General features: G+C 44.2%; 1 protein-coding gene across 1 annotated transcript in view; it reads left to right on the forward strand.

The window, feature by feature from the left end:
• OBSCN (obscurin, cytoskeletal calmodulin and titin-interacting RhoGEF) overlaps window positions 1-20,396 on the forward strand; it is a 167,003-nt gene that overhangs the window by 26,631 nt on the left and 119,976 nt on the right. Inside the window, exons 8-20 of the mRNA XM_072328332.1 lie at window positions 14-286; window positions 2,786-3,061; window positions 3,906-4,181; window positions 9,153-9,434; window positions 10,710-10,985; window positions 12,385-12,660; window positions 13,387-13,662; window positions 14,876-15,151; window positions 16,607-16,882; window positions 17,665-17,940; window positions 18,898-19,164; window positions 19,642-19,911; window positions 20,131-20,394. Of these exons, the coding sequence (XP_072184433.1) occupies window positions 14-286; window positions 2,786-3,061; window positions 3,906-4,181; window positions 9,153-9,434; window positions 10,710-10,985; window positions 12,385-12,660; window positions 13,387-13,662; window positions 14,876-15,151; window positions 16,607-16,882; window positions 17,665-17,940; window positions 18,898-19,164; window positions 19,642-19,911; window positions 20,131-20,394 (3,564 nt within the window). The remainder of the gene's footprint in view (window positions 1-13; window positions 287-2,785; window positions 3,062-3,905; window positions 4,182-9,152; window positions 9,435-10,709; window positions 10,986-12,384; window positions 12,661-13,386; window positions 13,663-14,875; window positions 15,152-16,606; window positions 16,883-17,664; window positions 17,941-18,897; window positions 19,165-19,641; window positions 19,912-20,130; window positions 20,395-20,396) is intronic.

Here is a 20,396-nt window from a genome sequence, read left to right on the forward strand (position 1 = left end):
TATTTTGTTTCAGCACTGGCAAACTTTGTAAACAAAGAGAAAACTGGAGGAGTTATCAGGGCCGTTGCTGGAAAACAAGCTGAATTTGTTTCTGAGACCTCTGAAGCCAACGTCATGGTGAAGTGGTACAAAAATGGCAAAGAAATCACGACCAGTAAGAAATTCACAATGGAAGATAAAGGGAAACTGCATAAGCTCGTGGCTTCAGCTGTAACGAAAGAAGATGAGGGAACATACACCTGCAAAATTGGAGATGACACTCTGATTTTTGATTTGAAAGTCTCAGGTAAGTTTGCGAGGCAAACATGAGATCACAATCCGTGTTAAGCACTTCAGACTTCATTCATTTTACTTGTCATAGAATCATAGAATTACCCAGGTTGGAAAAGACCTTGAAGATCATCAAGTCCAACCGCAGCCTAACCAGTACCCCATCTCTAAAAAACCTCTGCTAAATCATATCCCTGAGTACCACATCCAAACGGCTCTTAAACACATCCAGGGATGGCGATTCAACCACCTCCTTGGGGAGCCTATTCCAGTACCTAACCATGTGTATCCCATTCCAGTCCCTAACCATGTGTATCCCATTCCAGTCCCTAACCATGTGTATCCCATTCCAGTACCTAACCACCCTTTCTGTAAAGAAGTTCTTCCTAATATCCAACCTGAACTTGCCCCGGCGCAACTTGAGGCCATTTCCCCTCGTCCTGTCACTTGTCACTAGTGAGAAGAGACCTGCCCCACTCTCACTGTAAGAACCTTTCAGGTACTGGAAGACGGCAATAAGGTCTCCCCTCAGCCTTCAACCCTGTGGGTTTCCAGTATTTAGGACAAAGATTGCACAGCACCATTTAAGCAATTCTGACCTTACTGTTGTCCCTGTGCAAATCCATAGTACGAGCAAATAACATAACTGTGTTGTGATGAATTCAGAACAGCCAGCTGGGGCTGGAGTCACGACTTGAGCCCTCACATCTGGGCTTCATTCTTCTAGTTCTTGAATTGCCTCAGCACGTAACATCATCTTTGAAACTATGACTGAAATGGGCCTAAGTTCTTAGCATGGGAATCCTGTCTCCCCTTTTGACAAATTAAATTCCACATTTGGAGAGTTCAGTGTCTCCTGCTGTACCCAAAGGATGTTGTGATCTCTGAGGTGTCTCCCTGAGGTGCTGTAAGCACAGCCATTAGCTCATTGTACAAGTAAAGCACCGTCAGGCCAAGCCTGGAGGAGTAATGCTTGTTGCTGACATGTTCCTGTTCAGGGTGGAGCTGGAGGGTAAAAAAACACAAGAAATTTTCATTGAAATTCAATATCTGTGAAATCCATCTGTCTGCATTCACAGAGCCTGGTGTTAAGGTCTGTTTTCTGGTTTATATCCTGAGCCTATTTTCCATAACCCAGTACTCAGTTGCAAACTGAAACTCTACTGAAAGCCTTTCACTGTGTATGCTCATGCTGCAGTGCAGCGCTTGTGACCTTTAACAGCACATCCATGTTACTCTGATCACAGGATCCTTAAGGTTGATTAAGACCCTCTAGTCCAACTGCTCACCCATCACCACCATGATGCTCACCATCAGCTAACTAAAAGCTCAGCAGAGCTGGTAGATCAAGCACAGCACTGGATTTGGGGTTGCTAGAGTTTCCTAAGATACTGAAGGATTGCTTGCGGGCGGTGTTGGCTCAGGTGTTCACTCTGCATCCCACCTCCAGTTCTGTTTGGTTGAGGATCATACATTCTGCAATTTCACTTTGAGTGTTATTCAAAGACACTGGCTTTATCCGTTGAAAAACTGATCTAAAACAAGCCAAGAAGACTCTGTTGGAACTGGTTGATGCAGAACAAAGGCATCACCAAAGGACAACTTGCACTGTTTGATGAACATTATTGGATGAGAGCTAAGATAAGATTTAAAAGGTTCTAGGGCTGTCTCTGAGCATCAAATACAGAGGAAGCCTGCATGATTCCCTGAGACTGGATACCTCCTACTTTGGTGTAGGGTTAAGGGAACACTAGCAGTAACTCCTATCACAAAACATCACATGGCTCAGACAAAAAAGCCAATAAGAGGGCTTAATTAGGAGCACCAAATAGTCACAAGATGGTCTTAGGGCAGGGAAGTAATCTATCTACGTGATATTGATTGATGCTATTAGTTCTTAACAGCTTGACTCTAGAGGGACTGTTCTTCTTTGGTCACCTAGTTTTAAAAGAATAGATGGTTCCTATCTATTACAATTTTTAACAAATTAGTTGTTCACTGATGCCATAAATGTGCCTGGCATAGCAATTGGCCTTGGTATATTCAGTGACTGAAAGCAACAGTTGTTGCTATAAGAAATGCAATACTAAGCTGGGACTGCCTGTAGCTGACAGCCATCACCTTGCTCCTCAGGCAGGTTCTGTCTGGATGGAATGAAGGGCATGAAATACTGATGTGCTCATCAAATGCTGCTTGTTAGCTTAGAGACAAGATGTCGAATAGGTTTGTTCATGTATTGCAAACACGTTACTTGGCTGCCTTCATTTTAGCTTCAGAAGAACACGTGCAGAATACAGAACTGATTAGAAAAAAAATAAGATCTGTCTGCTTAGAACTTACTCATTCCTTACACAGGAGAATCAAGCACATGTTTGTATGTGAGAACCTCCAGAGGTGAAACTTGATCACGCAAATGTAATGAGCAGAGAAATTACAATCAGTTCTAACTGTATCTTAATGCTGCGCTGAATAAGCCTGAGTCAGGATGTAAACCACTTTCTCTTTTTTAATTCAGATGAAGCCATTCATTTTGTCAACAAGCCCAAAACAACTCCAGAAATATCAGTCAGTCCTTCTGAAGACCTGGAGCTGGTGTGTGAGGTGTCAGCCGCAAGCGGAGCTGTTGTATGGAAGAAAGATCAAACAGAGGTGAAACAGGACCAGAGGACAACCATCATCTCCCAGGGGACACACCGCAAGCTCATCATCAAAAATGTGACCCTGAAAGACCAAGGGAGCTACAGCTGTGAAACAAAAGATGACAAAGCAACATTCCAAGTGAAAGTCAGAGGTGAGAAAATGCTTGGAATCCCAGAGATAAAGTAACGCTTCATTTTGTGTGCCTTGCATCTGGAGGATCAACTTACAGCCTCTCTGGTGCGAAACATTTTGGCTGTAGGACTTGCTTTGTCATCTAGTGTCATAGCAACGCTTTTATACGTGTGCTTTTACATCCAGGAATGAATAACTGCAATAAACAATAGGCAAGGAGGGTAACTACTGCACCTCTTACAGTCAGCTGGTGTCTGCAGTGTTACAGTGCAAGAGCACACCAGGTGTGCAAGGAGAGAGGAAAGGGGAAGTGTTTGAAGAGGTCTGGTTACAAAATTTGAATGACACAATTAGGTGGAAAATACAAATAATCATAGACTCAGAATGTCCTGAGTTGCAAAGGCCCACAGTGCTCATCCAGTTCCAACCCCCTGCTATGTGCAGGGTCACCAACCAGCAGCCCAGGCTGCCCAGAGCCACATCCAGCCTGGCCTTGAATGCCTGCAGGGATGGGGCATCCACAGCCTCCTTGGGCAACCTGTTCCAGAGGGCTGTTCCCTTCTGATTTATTGGAACTGCAGAGAGACATCAGGAGAGAAAAAGATGAGGGAGGAGGTTCAGCAGTGCATGCAGGTGCTCTAAATCTCATGTCCAAATCTGTTCTCAGACTGCGAAATGTTTAGCTTTGTCCCGTATGCCTATCATTTCCCAAGGCAAAATACAGAGGAAAGTGTTTTCCTGTCTTAATGAGGCATCACGATGTTCCCTGTGAAGGGCAAGTCTAGTGAAAACAGGGGGAACTGGAGTAAGCTCTGCAGCAGAATACAGCAAAACACTGTGTGACTGTTGTGATGTCCCTGCAGAGAAAGAAGATGCGTTTACAAACAAGGACAAGGTACAAAAGGAGGTGAAGGCTGTACTGACTCAAAATGCCACGCTGAGCTGCGAGGTGGCCCAGGACAAGACCGAGGTGAAGTGGTACAAGGAGGGGAAACTGATCACCTCGAGCAAGAAGTTCCGGGTGGAGTCAGAGGGCAAAGTGCGTCGGCTGGTGGTGAGCCAGGTGGAGAAGAAAGATGCAGGGGAGTACAGCTGCGAGGCTGCTGGCCAGAAACTCACCTTCAAGATTGATGTTACTGGTAGGAAACACATTTTGGTTGATATTTCATTTCCTTTTCTTTGTGTCTGTTTTTTCTTTGCTCCTTTTTTTTGTCTGTCCGGAAAGTAAAAATAATGCCTTTTGATGTTTGTCTAAGCTAATATTTCAGTAAGGTTTTCTAGGGCACAGCAATTACACTTGTTGCATGTAGGTGTCCTGATACCAGCCACTCAACTGCCTGTTATTCTTCTTCTGCTCTGGTGTTGAATCTAGAGTTTCTGCTAGCAGGCACTGCACTGAAAAACCTCTTCCAGGGCGGTATCCATCATGCCTGAAAGTCATTGTATTTTCTCCATTTCATCTTTTCTCTGCACAATATCATATCTTCCAAAACCAAATTTTTCTTTCTTATTCCACAGCCTGGCTGTGGAAACGTCTATGTGAACGTGTCCTCATGATTCTGCCATGAAACTGTTTTGGGGAGGATGAAAAGAAATGCTTACAAACGTGCAGCTAAAATTATGATTTGCTTTTAACAACGTTTCATCCAGCTCTTCCCCTACGACTACTTTTATCATCAGCTGTCCATGGATGTCCAACTGTGATCTGTACAACAACGTGCAACACTGCTCTACCAATTGATATTTCAACAGTGGTATTTACAGATCTCTACTGTGGCTGCACTGAGAAGGTTTAGTTGTTGGTGTCCTAAGAGCTTTTGGTCAGAGGCATTGCACTTGCCTTTGACTTGTTGAATCCCAAGTTGACAACCATTCGTTCCATGTTCTGTAGATGTAATGACCAGTCATGAATCCATTTATACTTTTCTATCTGTACATTTCTCATTAGTCTAGTTTAGCACAGAGGCAGATCTCTCACTCCAACTGCAGTAGAGATTGCTCTGGTGTCAGTATATTTTGCACAAGATCTGGTAAATTTTAACTTAGGCTCCAGATAGCCATGGGCACAGCTGCGTTATGAGTGACCATTTGTGAGCTGGCTGATGACAAGGGATTGTCTTCTGTTTTATTTGTGGCTGCACTCTACTGGCTTTTGCTTATAAGTCAACTTATTCTCTGTTAACTTTACAGTTCTTGTCTTGTATTCTGAGCTGATCAGGACAGGGAATCTGTTTTCTCTTCTTCGTTCTTACGGCACTGAACACATTGAAGTTTAATCCTGGTCAAGGTTTGGCATTTTATCAGCTATGTGGAGGAGCAACTGTACTGGGAGTCTACTGCCTTTCTGCTCACACACAGGCTGGAGACCTGGTGTCCTTGCAGGGCATAGCTTGCGTTCTGTTCCCTTGTAAAGGTTGCAGTCTTTGCTGCTCTCTCCGTCTTGGGGCATTCTGATCCTTCATTACCTGGTGTGCAATATATCTCTGCTCCTGTAGTAGACAGTTTTGCTGCTGCCTGTGGTGTAGACTCTAAACTATCGGCTCTTACTGTTCCCACACCACGTGGATGTGATTCTGGGGCCTTTGGATCGGTTTCATGAGTTGTGTAGCTCATGCTTTTGGCTCAGGAAATTGGCAGTTTCAGTGACGAGTGGATTACAGGAAGGGTAGATTTGGGAGGTATCTGTCAGAGAAAATGAAATATGAACGATGACAGAAAGACCATCGCAACAGCTGGAATCAACCAAGTTAATCCTCAGCAGCCGAAGCCAGCCCACATATTACTGCAGAGGTGTAAAACACAGAAATGTAATGGTTTTACACTTGAATTTTGCTAGCTGAGGGCTATTATTAGCTGTTTGCCTCAGAAACCAAAGGTTTTCTGTTCTCTTTCAGACTGGGTGACCTCATGGCTGCACAGGGTAATGTAATACCTCCTCCTTTGCCATACGTGGAGAGTGCTTGCCTAGCTACCGTTGCTGTATTTCTCATGTGTACCACTGTAACATGACGTGCAAGTCCAGCACTCACTGCAAAACGATCTGGTGTGAAAGTCAGGAGGGATTATGAGTACTCTTTGAGTGGTTGGCTCTTTCACTACAGAAATCCTCACCTTACTAGCTTATCCCAAAGTGCAATGGCTTTCTGAGTCTTAATTTATCCTCTTACCATTGCACTCAGAAAGCTTTTCAGGGTTCTTCTACCCCAGGGTTCCACTGGTAGCACAAAACTATCCCATTTTAAGGACATCTTGAATGTTAGGTGCTCAGTGTTGAGCATTATGGGATGCAGATTAGGCTTTCTTGCTTAAAGGAAACAAGTGCTGCACACCTTGGAAACCTATAGAAAACTATAGTAAAAAGGGCTGATTCTGCCATCTCGTTATCTCAGTATTTGTGGTGCACGCTGAAATCCTTATTTGAAGTGGGCCAAAGCTCCATTGCCTTGATCTTAATGGAACTTCACTTGCAAACGATGGCAGAAATTGGAAATGTCATCTACACTGACTACTCACGTAGCTTTAAGATGTGTTTCTGTGGCAGATTTCTGGCTATTGTAAATCACTTTGTAAGCTCATTAAAAGATATGGTCACATTTCCCTATTGCTATAGAAGTGTTTAGTGTTGAAGGGCAAGAATGCAAAGGATGAATAACTCCATCTGTTCTACTGTGGTTGAACCCAGCAGCAACTCAGCACCACACATTTGCTTACTTACTGTCCCCATATGGGACAGGGGAGAGAACTGGAAGGGTAGAAGTGTGAGAACTCATGGTAGAGGCAGTTGTCTACGTAGAGCAAAAGCTGTGCATGCAAACAAAGCAAACCAAGGAACTGATCTGCCAGTTCCCATTGGTGGGCAGATGTACAGCCACTTCAAGAAAAACAGGTCTCATAATGCATTGTAGTTTCTTGGGCAAAGAGATTGCTCTTAACAACTCTCCCTTTCTCTTTGTTCCCCCCCCAGCTTTTATTGCTGCCATATGGTTTGGTACATCCCTTGAGCTCTCTCTCTCTCAGCCCAAAGCTGGACACTTGCTAATTTTTAGCAAGTAATTTTAAGCATAGCACTTGCTTAAACAAGCTGTTTTGGGACTTGTTTAATTAATGTATTCTCTGTATTTATCATCTAAGTTTTTGGATAGAAGCTGAAACGTTCTATTTTTTTCACTCAGTTTTTAATGCAGACCATGGTGTGTCCTTGAGCTCTTACCAAAGTGTTGCTTGATCTACAAATTGTCTGGAATGCATTTGTGAGAAGTTTTGCATCACCTGGTTGGTACGGGCCATGTTTGTTGTCTTGCTAATGAGCAAGTCTTCTGATCTTCTTAAAATCATTCAGGTTGGAAAAGACCACAAAGATCCCCACATCCAGCCTCAACCCATCCCACCATGCCCACTGCTCACGTCCCTCAGTGCCACATCTCCATGGTAACTAATCCAGGGATGGTGACCCCACCACCTCCCAGAGTAGCTGTGCCACCGCATCACCATTCCTCTTAAGAAGAAGTTTTTCTTAACATCCAACTTGAACCTCCCCTGAAAGTCATCAGTCACAACGGGGGCTGTTGAAGACGAGTGGAGACAATGGTACTTCTACAGTCAATACAGCCAGGGAGATCAAATGTAGAGAGTATAAACTGCATTCTTGCATTGGCTTGCTGCCCTGCTCCCTCGCCTTCAGTGGACAGCAGTGCTGGTGGTAGAGCTGTGGTGTGAATCCTGGGACTGCACGTACTGCAACGGTCAGCAGCACAGGAACTTGACCTGAACTTACCCTCCCGGGCAGCTGCTGCCACTCAGAATTCAGACAGCATGCAGAGGAGAAAGTCATGAAGGAAGGGATAAGGATGGCAGCAAGAGGCTTCACAGAGTGACAGTGGGGAGGAAGGCGATAGGGGACAGGTCATGGAAGGCTTTGCCATGACTGCAGGGGAGCAGGAGCCTTCCCAGTCACCTGAGCTGAGCATGCCTGAATATGCTTGCATGAATGATCTGGATGACTGGTCTTCCATGTCTCCACTGCAAATAAAAGGCAATGTCAATCCCCCTCACACCTGCTAGTCCTGCATTCATCCTTGGAGCCTCTGCTTTGGTATCTACATCAGGACCCTGGGATCCTTCCTGGAACCCAAACAGGCTTAGGAAGCTTATTCACTATTGGGCTGCTGTTAGAAGCTGGCTAGCACTAGAGAAGTCCATGATGTAAATGCATCAGAAATATTCTGCACTTCTACAGCTTTTTGTAGGGCAAACCACGGGATAAAAATGGAAGCCCATTTATTTAGGGTTTATCTGTTCTCCCATGCCTCAAATACACACTAGCATGAAAGTTATCAGCAACCAGTTGTTGGGAAAAGGAGAACCAGATAAAACAGTCATTAAAGTAATCAATAAAAGTTTCAACGTATCAATCTATCCCACTTAGCAAGGTGATTAACTGAATCTTTTAAGTGTGTAGGCCTAACTAATTACACTTGATATCTTTCTGATCCTAGCTCCATTTGTTGACACAAAGGGTAAGGTGGGCTTTAACACTTTATTCTATATGTGTTAGGTATTAAGAGGAGATTACCTCAGCCAGTTTTCTGAAGAATCAGGGGTTGCTGAGGGTAGAAAACCATGTTTTGTGCATAAAGCCGAGCTACCAAATCTAATGTAGGCCAAGTATTCACCATATTAAGGGCTATATCATTGCCACGGGGTTGAGTCAAAAGATGGTTTTCTGTACAACAACCAGTCATAACGTAAGATACTCAGATGCTCCTAAATTCCCATGGTTTCCTAATTTTGAGGCCTGCAGTTCATAATTGAGCTGCATTTGGCTGATCTCCAGTGTGGAGTGGAGCAATATCAAAAAGACACGCAGATGAAGATTTGTCATTGTCTTCATTAGAAGAAATCTGAAAATTAGGAGTCCCAGCTGATAGTAAGAACTACCCAGAGGGATGGGATGACCATATGGACTGTGTTGAGGATGCACTATAATGTGTGATAAACACTGAAGCAGTGTTGCTCCAGGAAATGGCCCTGTACAACACAGAAGCAACTTTTAATGTCTTCCAGTCACAAGCTGCTTATATCTAATGTATATTTTCCCTAATGTTTTCCAGTTCCAGAACCAGAAGATGCCTTTATCAACAAGGAGAAGGTGCAGAAGGAGGTGAAGGCTGCACCAACAGAAAATGCCACGCTGAGCTGCGAGGTGGCCCAGGACAAGACCGAGGTGAAGTGGTACAAGGAAGGGAAACTGATCACCTCGAGCAAGAAGTTCAGGGTGGAGTCAGAGGGCAAAGTGCGTCGGCTGGTGGTGAGCCAGGTGGAGAAGAAAGATGCAGGGGAGTACAGCTGCGAGGCTGCTGGCCAGAAACTCACCTTCAAGGTTCATGTCACAGGTGAGAGAGATGTTTTTCATCACAGAACGGCCCACGAGTCCCACTTGGTTTCCAGTTCTACCTGAAATTCTCTACAGATCCCTGCTGGTGTCCAGCTGCTGTGTTAGAAAGGGAAGGCTCTCCTGAGAGTGCCGTATAGATTTCCCAGCCTCATGAAGACATCTTGGATGCACTGAGCATGTCAAATTGCCCAAGATGCCTGAATGTGGGCAACTGGAGTATGGTCAGTTGTAGTCAGTACAGTCTGAGGAGTGAGCTGCCACCATCAGGTGTCTGCTGTAGGGTGAGGCGAATCACTCACTGCCTTCCTCTGAAGGTCACCACCTCAGTACAGCACAGCTTCAAATCCCTCATTCTCATTGGGAAACTGAAGCTTGAATATCTTACTGTGGGAGCCGAGATCAACCCTAACGCTCAGGTGGCTGAAGTTAAGTGCAGTTAACTTGTTTCATGATGTCATATTCTTTACTACTGAGAATTAGCAGTGGCTTCTGAGTTTCAGTATCTAAACCTTATTTACAATATTGAGGATTTGGTAAAGAACTGGGATTGGTTTGTAGGTATGCAGTGAAAGAAGTCCTCCTGTTGACAAGGACAGAAACGAACACCTAATCAGGAGTCACATCAGTACTGCATGAGCACATTGTTCTGTGTAAATGGCACTTCAGAGAGTCATTCCTGACACCTGTATATCACAGAGCACGACATGCTTATATTTTCAGTTTGTTTTTGCTTCCAATTTTTGATTAATGTACTCATAAGAATATCGCCCTCATCTAAAAACAGACTTTGTAGGGACAAGTTATGCAAAGCTCCAAGAACCACAGAGAAATTAAGTTAAAAAGGATCTCATGAGATCCACGTAATGCATCCTTCTCTGCTGCGTTAGTGTAGTTTGATTCCCATCCACTTATTGGGGGAGAATGCAAGGAGCTGTTTTAGAAACAGCTCTGGGTTTAAAAAGGAAAATATTTGCTCAGAAACCTTAATTATTTAAAAATATGGAAGGTATGAAGAATAATTAATGGTATGAATACAAAGGATATTTAAAGATATGAAGAATATATATAGCATAGTAGTGAACGATGAAGTGTCGGGTCATTGGTAATTAATAGACAGAATGTATTTAATCTGGATCACGTTTAGTATAAATGAGACCATTCCAAAATGGCCAACATACATGAAGTTGTTACAAGCAGCATTTTGCGTTTGGTTTTGAACACACTGGGCAGTGTGAGTATACCTGTGCATCCTAAACGCTCTCCCAATCTGCAGAAGCAGAAGATGCCTTTATCAACAAGCAGAAGGTGCAGAAGGAGGTGAAGGCTGCACCAACAGAAAATGCCACGCTGAGCTGCGAGGTGGCCCAGGACAAGACCGAGGTGAAGTGGTACAAGGAGGGGAAACTGATCACCTCGAGCAAGAAGTTCCGGGTGGAGTCAGAGGGCAAAGTGCGTCGGCTGGTGGTGAGCCAGGTGGAGAAGAAAGATGCAGGGGAGTACAGCTGCGAGGCTGCTGGCCAGAAACTCACCTTCAAGGTTCATGTCACAGGTGAGAGAGAACACTTTTCTACTGTACTGAACCCCCCAGCAAAGAAGGAGGGAAAGTTAAGTAGCTTGGCACATTCAACCCCAGCAGTCAGTGATGTAGATGGTGCTTAAATTCTGTTTAACTCATGTACTTTTCACAGTCTGTTTGCCTTTTGAAGCTATGAACGCAGAGGACTTGGGTAGCCTAAGCTTAAGACAGGCTGGAAATAATTGGGGAATTCCCCTGGGGATCTCAAGGAGATGCAGTGATAGGAAAATAGAAGTCAATAATGACAGGGGAAATTAAAGAATATTAAAGATATCTTCAGGGCACAAGCACTCCCCTGCAAGTGCTTCTTCCTCAATAGTCTTAGAAACAGCATTTGGTCACAATGCTAGAAGAAGGCATTGGTGGTTTCTATTAAATTAAAGAAACCTGCAACTAAAATGGTTTTCCCATATTATCTTTTGTTTTCTTCTCAATGGCAAGTACAAAGGAAATGCTTAAAAAAATAGAAAGGCTTCAAGCTGGTGCTTTTCTTTCCAGAAATGGAGGAAGACAGGCGTTCTATTTATTAGGAGAGTCTCATAAGAAAGGTGGAAAAAGACTTTTTACCAGGGTCTATAACAACATAACTAGGGGCAATGGTTTCAAAAGTGAAGCTAGTGGACTCAGTTTGGACATGAGAAAAGTTCTTTATGATGAGGATGGTGATATACTGGAACAGACTGTCCAGAGAAAGTTGTGGGTGACTCATCATTGGGAGTGTCCAAGGCCAGGCTGGATGGGGACTATGGGCAGCCTCATTTAGTGAATGATGTCCCTGACCACCACAAGAGGTTGGACTGGATGATCTTTAAAGCTTCCTTCTAACCCAAACCATTCTATAATTCCATAGGGGAAAACATTTTATTACTGCCCCTGAAAACTCATGAGATATTAGAACTGTTTTCAGAAATAAGTAGGTGAGAAAAATACATTTCCTCACTATGACTTAAACAGAATTTAACCTTGACCCTCACCTGGCTTTTGCTGGCAAAGCAACTTACAGCTGTCAGCTTGTTTGGACAATGTAATGCCTGTCCCCTTGTATGGAACAGACATATGACTGCATATGCTGGTGTGCTGCTGGACAGTGGGGAAATGGGTATTTCTTTCTTTGTGAAGATTTTGGAACATGATAGTACTAGAGATGGAAACAAGTTTAGGGCTATCTAAGCTGTTTTGGTCTGGCAGGGAGGAAGTTCTTCACTGACAGTTTATATAGTTATGTTGGCATTCAGCTCATAGCACTGTCAGGAAATGTGATAGGGAACGTTGCCCTCAACAGTACAATTCAAAGATGAATTTGGGCATTTGGTGGAAAGGCTGTGCAGAAAAGATTCATGTCTTAAATTTGCTCATTTGCTTTCAATTCCAGAAGCAGAGGATGCCTTTATCAACAAGGAGAAGGTGCAGAAGGAGGTGAAGGCTGCACCAACAGAGAATGCTACGCTGAGCTGCGAGGTGGCCCAGGACAAGACCGAGGTGAAGTGGTACAAGGAGGGGAAACTGATCACCTCGAGCAAGAAGTTCCGGGTGGAGTCAGAGGGCAAAGTGCGTCGGCTGGTGGTGAGCCAGGTGGAGAAGAAAGATGCAGGGGAGTACAGCTGCGAGGCTGCTGGCCAGAAACTCACCTTCAAGGTTCATGTCACAGGTGAGAAGGAACACTTTTTGGCCTTTCCTTCCTATTTCTAGAATAATTTAGAAAACCGTCATTAGTTTGTAAGTGTTTTCCTGCTATGCTTCAATTTTTTGGAGCTGATCTTTGGGGTGGTTTATTTCTGATGAGGAAATTGAACAAATGATTCCAAATACAGTTGTGAGGCAGCTCCATCCTTTAAAATCTTCAGGAATTTCCCTTTGCTGTGGGAATGAGGCCATAGACAGATTGCACTTCTCCATTCCCACGTGCCTGTACCACTGGAACAACTCTGCAATGCAGATGCTTCTCAGGAAGTTTCAGAGCAGGGGCTTTGTGTCAAGCAGTCGGGTGTGTGCTCAGTGTTTGCATGCTTTTGTCTTGGGAGGGCTCACTTTGCTTGTGAGAGAATACTACAGGAATGCTTTGTATAAGTTGATGTTTTGAAGACATGAAGTAAATGGCAGCTAGGGGAAGAAAGAGTCATGGAGAGTCATACAAGAAGCATCATAGAATGGCTTTTGTTGGAAGGGGCCTTGAAGATCATCCAGTTCCAATCTCTGTCATGGACAGGGACACGTTCCATGAAACCAGGTTACTCTAACACCCACCCAGCCTGGACTTGGACATTTCCAGGGATGGGGCATCCACAAATTGCACAACTTCTCTCCACATCATACTCCTTCCCAAAATCCTGCTCTTCTTTCAAGAGGCCAAACTAATGTATCTCTCTCTTCTCAGAGCCAGAAGTTGTATTTACAAACAAAGAAAAGGTGCAGAAGGAGGTGAAGGCTGCACCAACAGAAAATGCCACGCTGAGCTGCGAGGTGGCCCAGGACAAGACCGAGGTGAAGTGGTACAAGGAGGGGAAACTGATCACCTCGAGCAAGAAGTTCAGGGTGGAGTCAGAGGGCAAAGTGCGTCGGCTGGTGGTGAGCCAGGTGGAGAAGAAAGATGCAGGGGAGTACAGCTGCGAGGCTGCTGGCCAGAAACTCACCTTCAAGATTCATGTCACAGGTGAGAAAGGGCACTCTTTGGCCTTTGTATTTCTAGAATAATTTCTACAATATTTAGAAAAATGATTATTCTTTTATAAGAATATTTCCTGTTGGGTGTCATATTTTTGGAAACATGACTGGTATTGTTTAGGTCTGATGGGAAAATGGGGAAAAGAGTTCTGAATATATTTCGCTTTGTGTCTCCTCTATAAAGCTTTAGAAAGTCCTTAGGACAGGCAGCTCCATCCTTTAAAAACTTCCAGAGTTTGCCATTGCTGTGGGAGCAGATCCATACACAGGAAGGTTGTACTTGTACCTGTCTATCCCCACACACTTGTACAACTGGAGAAGTGTGAAGTGCAGCTGATTCTCAAAATGATTTAGAAGAGGGGCATCATGGTGAGCAATTGGGTGTCAGCCCAACGTCTGACCACTTTTTATTCATCTTGTAAGGTCTTGTCCCATCCTATGGAGAAGATATAACTGAAAGGTTTTGTGTAGATGAATGTTTCTGAGGCGTCAAGGAGTTGGCAGCAAGGGGAAGAAAGCGGTGTGGAGAGTCATCCAAGATTCATTGCTCTGTTGTGGCTCCAGAGTAGGAAAAAGGATTTTGCTTTCTGACCTACTCTCTGCCCCCCAATTCTCTTGCAAGTGACCTGAATAATGTGGCTCCAGGAGGATGAGGGGATTTCACCATTTAGATGCAATAATGTGAGATAAACTTGGCTCTTCGCAGGGTGGGATGGGAAATAGTGACAAAGTCCTGAACGTGGAGTCCTGGTCCATCACTGTTTGCAGTGAACAGAATGATCCAGTGCTGATAACAAAGGCAGCTACTGGGATCAAAAGAAATGAATGATATGGGTCTCTGATGCTGCATGCTACATTTCCTGGCACTAGGAATTTGTCCGTTTGCACTCAGCTTCAACCATAATATTTCCTTCTTTGACTGCAGCGCAGTGGCTTTAAGAACCACCCAGGTGATCTCCTACCTTGCTTCACAGAGATAGTTGCTTTGTCACAAAAAGATTACTAAAAGCTTCTTTAGGAAACAAAGCTACAGCAAACAGACAAGCAAATGAAAATCACCCTTCATGGCACAGTTTGCATGTTCTTCTAGCAGCTTTAGGTGTGTTCTGCCAGGTCAAAGAGATGGTTTTCCATTGTTCCTGTAAGCGAGAAGGGCAGTTTGCACATTCATATCTTGGACACGATTTTTTTTCCCTTCTCAGAGCCAGAAGTTGTATTTACAAACAAGGAGAAGGTGCAGAAGGAGGTGAAGGCTGCACCAACAGAAAACGCCACACTGAGCTGTGAGGTGGCCCAGGACAAGACCGAGGTGAAGTGGTACAAGGAGGGGAAACTGATCACCTCGAGCAAGAAGTTCCGGGTGGAGTCAGAGGGCAAAGTGCGTCGGCTGGTGGTGAGCCAGGTGGAGAAGAAAGATGCAGGGGAGTACAGCTGCGAGGCTGCTGGCCAGAAACTCACCTTCAAGATTGACGTCACAGGTAAGACAGTTGTTGTCTGAAATACAGCAGAGGATAGTAAAGTGAAATCTAGTTTCTATTATACAGTGATCCAGCTGCAATAGTCTGTGCTGAGGTTTTTTCCCTATACTTGATTGCTTGGATTTGTAGCAAGTATTTGGTTTTAGTGTGGCACAAAGATCCGTTTCAGTCTGTCTGTAGAATAATAATTACTGATATACGTACAATGGAAGCAACATTCAAGATATTATTCAAATGCCCGAGATCCCAAAGTGTAATTCCTGTTCACCGGAACATTTAACCAAGACAAGTATGTGTGCTGAGGATGGAATTCATGTTCTGTGTGCAGCCTTTTGTGGCAGGATCAGCAGGAACTCCTCCTAGCAGCACACTGCCTGTTTACTGTGCCTTTATGTTGGAGGCTGCATCTGGATAGGTGAGTCTGCTACTCATAGTAAGACATGGAGGGCAGTGGAGAGATGTATGCCCAGAGTGATCCTGCTTTGAAGCATTTCTGAACACTGTGTTGGACCAGCAATGGTGAGCCTGAAAGCAGCTGAGCTAAAATTTGTGCTGATAACCAGCAGAAGAGCAGTGTTAAAATGAAAGCAGCTCTGAATAGCAATAAATAGATGAATAATTAAGTAACAGAGGAGTGTTCTTTCCTTTCACGTTTTGCTTGCTCAGTTTCTCCTCTGTTCAGCTGTAAAGCATCTACTTGCTTTGCCATTTCAGCATCAGCACTCACTGAGTTGGGTTGCGAATGTTTCTTTTCCAATTTGTGATATAACATATTTGAAACCTCAGCCTTCAAGATGCCCTAACGCTTTGCTGGGTGGTAATTGGCCTTTGGGCAGGAAAGATTCCCAGCGCTGGGACCTTCGGACCAGGTCTGCTTGGTTCCTAACCTATATTAAGCTTGTGATGTCAAAGGGAACCTTGAAGTTGACAATGTACATGTATACTTTACGAGCCACTATGCTGGGCTACCTGAGTGCTGAGTGCTGTAGGGAGAGCATATTTCCTTTGTGCCTTTGACACAGTCGTGGCAGTGGTAGAAGCCATGAGGAGTCTGTTCAAGAAGGCAGAAGGACTGTTCTGAGTCATGAAAAGGCAAGCCAGTGGTTTTACTATCACGTGTTTATGTGTTTTGATGTTTCACGGTGGGTCTTAAGTAAAAGGAACTTGGGCTTTTGGTTGCCCGCAGGACAGATGTTCTTTTGGGTTAAATATGTTCGCGTAGTGACTTGCAACCATGGGACTGGTGTTCAAGGACCCTCTTGGTTCCTTCAGTTCCTAGGTTCTTTCTTCCCTAGATTTGACACTTTGCTTCAACAGAGGAGCTGATATTCTCTAGTGAAGGCTATCAGTTTGGGCACAAGTGGTTACTTAAACCTTTTCCAACCTGTACATACAAACCTGCAAGATGGTCTCAGTTCAGTCCCACAGTCAATACTTTTTCTTTTCTTCACTCAGAGCCAAAACCTGTGTTTATAAACCAGGAGAAGGTGCAGAAAGAGGTGAGTGCTGTCCTGACAGAAAGTGCCGCCCTCAGCTGTGAAGTAGCACAGGATACAACCGAAGTAAAATGGTACAAGGATGGAAGACTGCTTGCCTCCTCCAGAAAGTTCAAAATGGAAACAGTGGGCAAAACACGGCGTCTGGTTGTGGAGCAGCTGGAGAAGAAAGATGCTGGAGAATACATCTGTGAGGCTGCTGGCCAGAAGCTGACCTTCAAGTTGGAAACAACTGGTGAGCATTTGCTTTGGGAGCACTAAGCAGCTGTTTATGTGGCTTAGAGGAAGACTATGTTATACCGTGTGGGCATGGTGCAGCCATGATTCCCCCTGGAACAACATCAATGACCCACACCACAGATTAGATTCTCCTTTTTAATGTAGTGGTAGCGAGGTGAAAATCTGGCTGTGGGATATTTTTGACTAAGGAAATTCCATATAGATTTTGTTCATCATTGCACGCCTCGTCACCTGATCTGTTTCAGTGACCAGTAGCTGAAAGCAGACATGGGACGTTCTGAAGAGCAGAGAAAGAGACAGGGAGGAAGGTGATTAAGACAATCCCCTCTGCTGCTGTGTGTCCCAGAACTTCCCAGTTCTGTGGCAAAGAGTTGTACAAGATGAAGAGACCAAGAGAACGGGAGTAGAATGAATAGAAAATAGGCCTTACTTAGGCCATACTCAGCATATTAATACTTCTCAGTTAGTTTTAGAATTCTAGAGATAGCAGAATTACGCAGGTAATTTTACTTGTAAGAAACACGTTTTCATGGGTAGCAGATAAAATGTATATTTTAATTTCCATTCCTTTGCTTTATCTTCTAAGCAGAAGCTCTGGATTTCTTGTTGGATCATTTTCTTCCTTCCCACTCAGCAAAAGATTATATTAGCCATATTCCTTATGTTGTAACAGATTACGGATGAGCTGGTATGCAATTGTGAGGCATGGAAACTGAAAACTGCTGTCTTTAAGGATTTGAGAAGTTACTAATTTTCCTATTTCAATATCTTTCTCAGAACCAGAGGCTAAATTCGAAAAGGAATTTGTCCAGAAGGAGCCTCTCGTTGTTCAAGAGCATGAAAGCATCACTCTGACTACTTCAGTAACACCTGAAACTGCTGTAGTTAAGTGGTACAAAGATGGAAGGGAAATCAAGGCGAGCAAGAAGTATGAGATCAAGAGTGATGGGGCATCCAGGACTCTGACGGTGAACCTGGCAGAGAGCACAGACACTGCTTTGTATGCTTGCCAGACAAAGAATGACAAGCAGGAATTCAAAGTAGAAGTGAAAGGTGAGCAGATTGCAGCCCGCAAGTTGTGTCTTTCCTTACAGCTGCTCTTTTCTTATGGGAGGATGAAGTGAAGATGATTGATCTCTCTTAAAAGCTGTTCCAACCTTTATGCTTGAATTGCTGTTGCAGCTACCGTAGCATCCTCAGCAATAGACCAGAAAAGACCTTCTTGCATCCAAAGACCCAAGTTTGTCCTCTGCTGGCCACTTGAGAGCTCAGAGACTATAATGGGTTCTTTACTGGTGTTTGCTCCTCACTGTCATCACATGGTTTCTATCTCCTCCTAAAGCAGTTGGTAGGGCATGGACAGAGCCTCAGCTCTTCCGGACTCTGCTAAGCATGTCAAAACTGATGAGGAGGATGTAGAATGGGGTTTGTGTCCCTTCGGACACCTACACTGGAGAAATCTGCAGCTGGCACGCACCCCACCAGCTCCCTTTGGCTGTGACTGCATGGGAATGGTTGCTGGCAGGTCATGATCCAATCAACAGGTTGAATGTCTCACATTCCCAGATCTCTGACTCCATTGACTGTGTCTCTAGTGACATGAAATACAAATGTGGCTGCTGGGGTTCTTACATCTGTACAGATTTTTAATGGTAGTCAGGAAAATTAGACTCTGATGTTAAAAAACAAAACAATAAAAGCAGCAAGAAGAGACAAGCCCAACCAACCGACAATAGCAGCAAAAAACCACCATGCATCTCATTAGGTAGAAGATTAAAGGCATAGGAAGGTAGTCTCTAGACCTCTTTAAGGCACTGTTCTTACGTTGCAGAAGTATAATGATAATATAATTCCATGTTGATAAAATCTCCAGATTTCCATCTTTTGGGTTTCTTTCAGCCTTCCCTGATCCCCGAGTCTGTCTGTTCATGGGGTTTTTTATTTGGTTTTGTAGAACACGTTTCTTAACTTCTGCTTTCTCATAGTTCTTTTCTTTCCTCTGCATCTTAGAAATCCCAGTGAAGTTCACCAAGAAGCTCGAAGCTGTTAAGGCTGAGATTGGAGGCAGTGTCACTTTGACCTGTGAAGTGAGCCATGCCAGAGGGAAGGTGGTGTGGCGCAGGAATGCAATTGAGATCAAACCCAGCAAACGTTTCCAGATTCATGAGGAGGGGGTCAGAAGAACCTTGACAATAACAGGGATCCGGGCTGAGGATGAGGGAGAGTACTTCTGTGAGTCCAGAGATGACAAGAGCAGCGTTACCGTCACCCCCAAAGGTATGTCTCTGGAAATGAAGGCTGACAGTGTGGAAGGATCCTTGGGTTCCCTCATCAGCCATTACAACACTGCAAAGCCGAGTTTATTTGTGTGTTTATGCTGTTCTCTGTGTTAACAACCAAGTACAAAACGTCTCTTCCTCTCTATATAGCTGTGGAACAACTGTTTCTGAAGAGCACAGCTGTTAAGCGGGCAAATCAGCCTTCAAGGCTGGAATTAAGCATCCCAAATGTAAGATGGGATTTTTTTTACCCCTTCTTTGCCTCTTTTCCTCTTGCATCTTTGTAGATACAACCTACAGGCAGGAGATGTGAGTGTGCGTTATGGTGATCATCTACTGTGAGTCATAAAACCTGATGCTTCCAATAAAATCATTGACTCCGTTGGCTCTTTGAAGGTGCTGATACATACAGGAGCTCATACACTTAGGGACACATCTTTTATGTACTCCTAAGTGGTTTCTTCTTCTCCATCAGCTCCCAGAGTGGTGAAATTTGTTACGAGCCTCAACAACGTGGCTTCTGAAGAAGGCAAAGAGGCTGTGTTCAAGTGCACTGTTTCTCCCAGTGATGCTGTGGTCACCTGGTACAGGAATGGTGTCAAGATTGAAGCCAGTAAGAAATACGTGATCTCACAGAAGGACACCAACCACAGCCTCACCATCACCGACCTGACACTGGAAGATGCAGCTGAAATCTCTGCCAATGCTGAGGGCGTAGAAAGCACAGCCAATCTCAGAGTCCGAGGTAAGGGGCCGTAATGCCCCACTGACAGGCTGTCACTGGTGCTGTGGTTTGTGGGTTTCATGTTGCCTTTCCTTTGATTATGGTAACGGTATGGAATGTTGCTTCCTTAAATAGGGTTCCCCTGAATGCACTGGGACTGGAACCACCATTTAAATTCTTTCTAAAAAACTGTTTTGTGGGTTCTCTGTGTTCTTACTATTATTTCTTCTCATTTATCAGAGGCTTCAATCTCATTCAAGAAGAAACTGGAGCCTAAAACTGTTGAAGAGAGAGACACGGTGACCTTGGAGGTAGAGCTGACCAAGCCTGCAGAAGTCAAGTGGATGAGGAACAGCATTGTATTGAAGCCCAGTGAAAAAATAGAGATCAAAGCTGAGGGAACAAAGCGTATCTTGATAGTTAAGGACATCTCCTTTGCAGACAGGGGCTTTTACTGCTGCGAGAGTCCTGATGACAAGACCCAAGCCAAGATCAATGTGGAAAGT

The sequence above is a fragment of the Excalfactoria chinensis genome, chromosome 2, assembly GCF_039878825.1.
Source record: "Excalfactoria chinensis isolate bCotChi1 chromosome 2, bCotChi1.hap2, whole genome shotgun sequence".
Lineage (NCBI taxonomy): Eukaryota > Metazoa > Chordata > Aves > Galliformes > Phasianidae > Excalfactoria > Excalfactoria chinensis.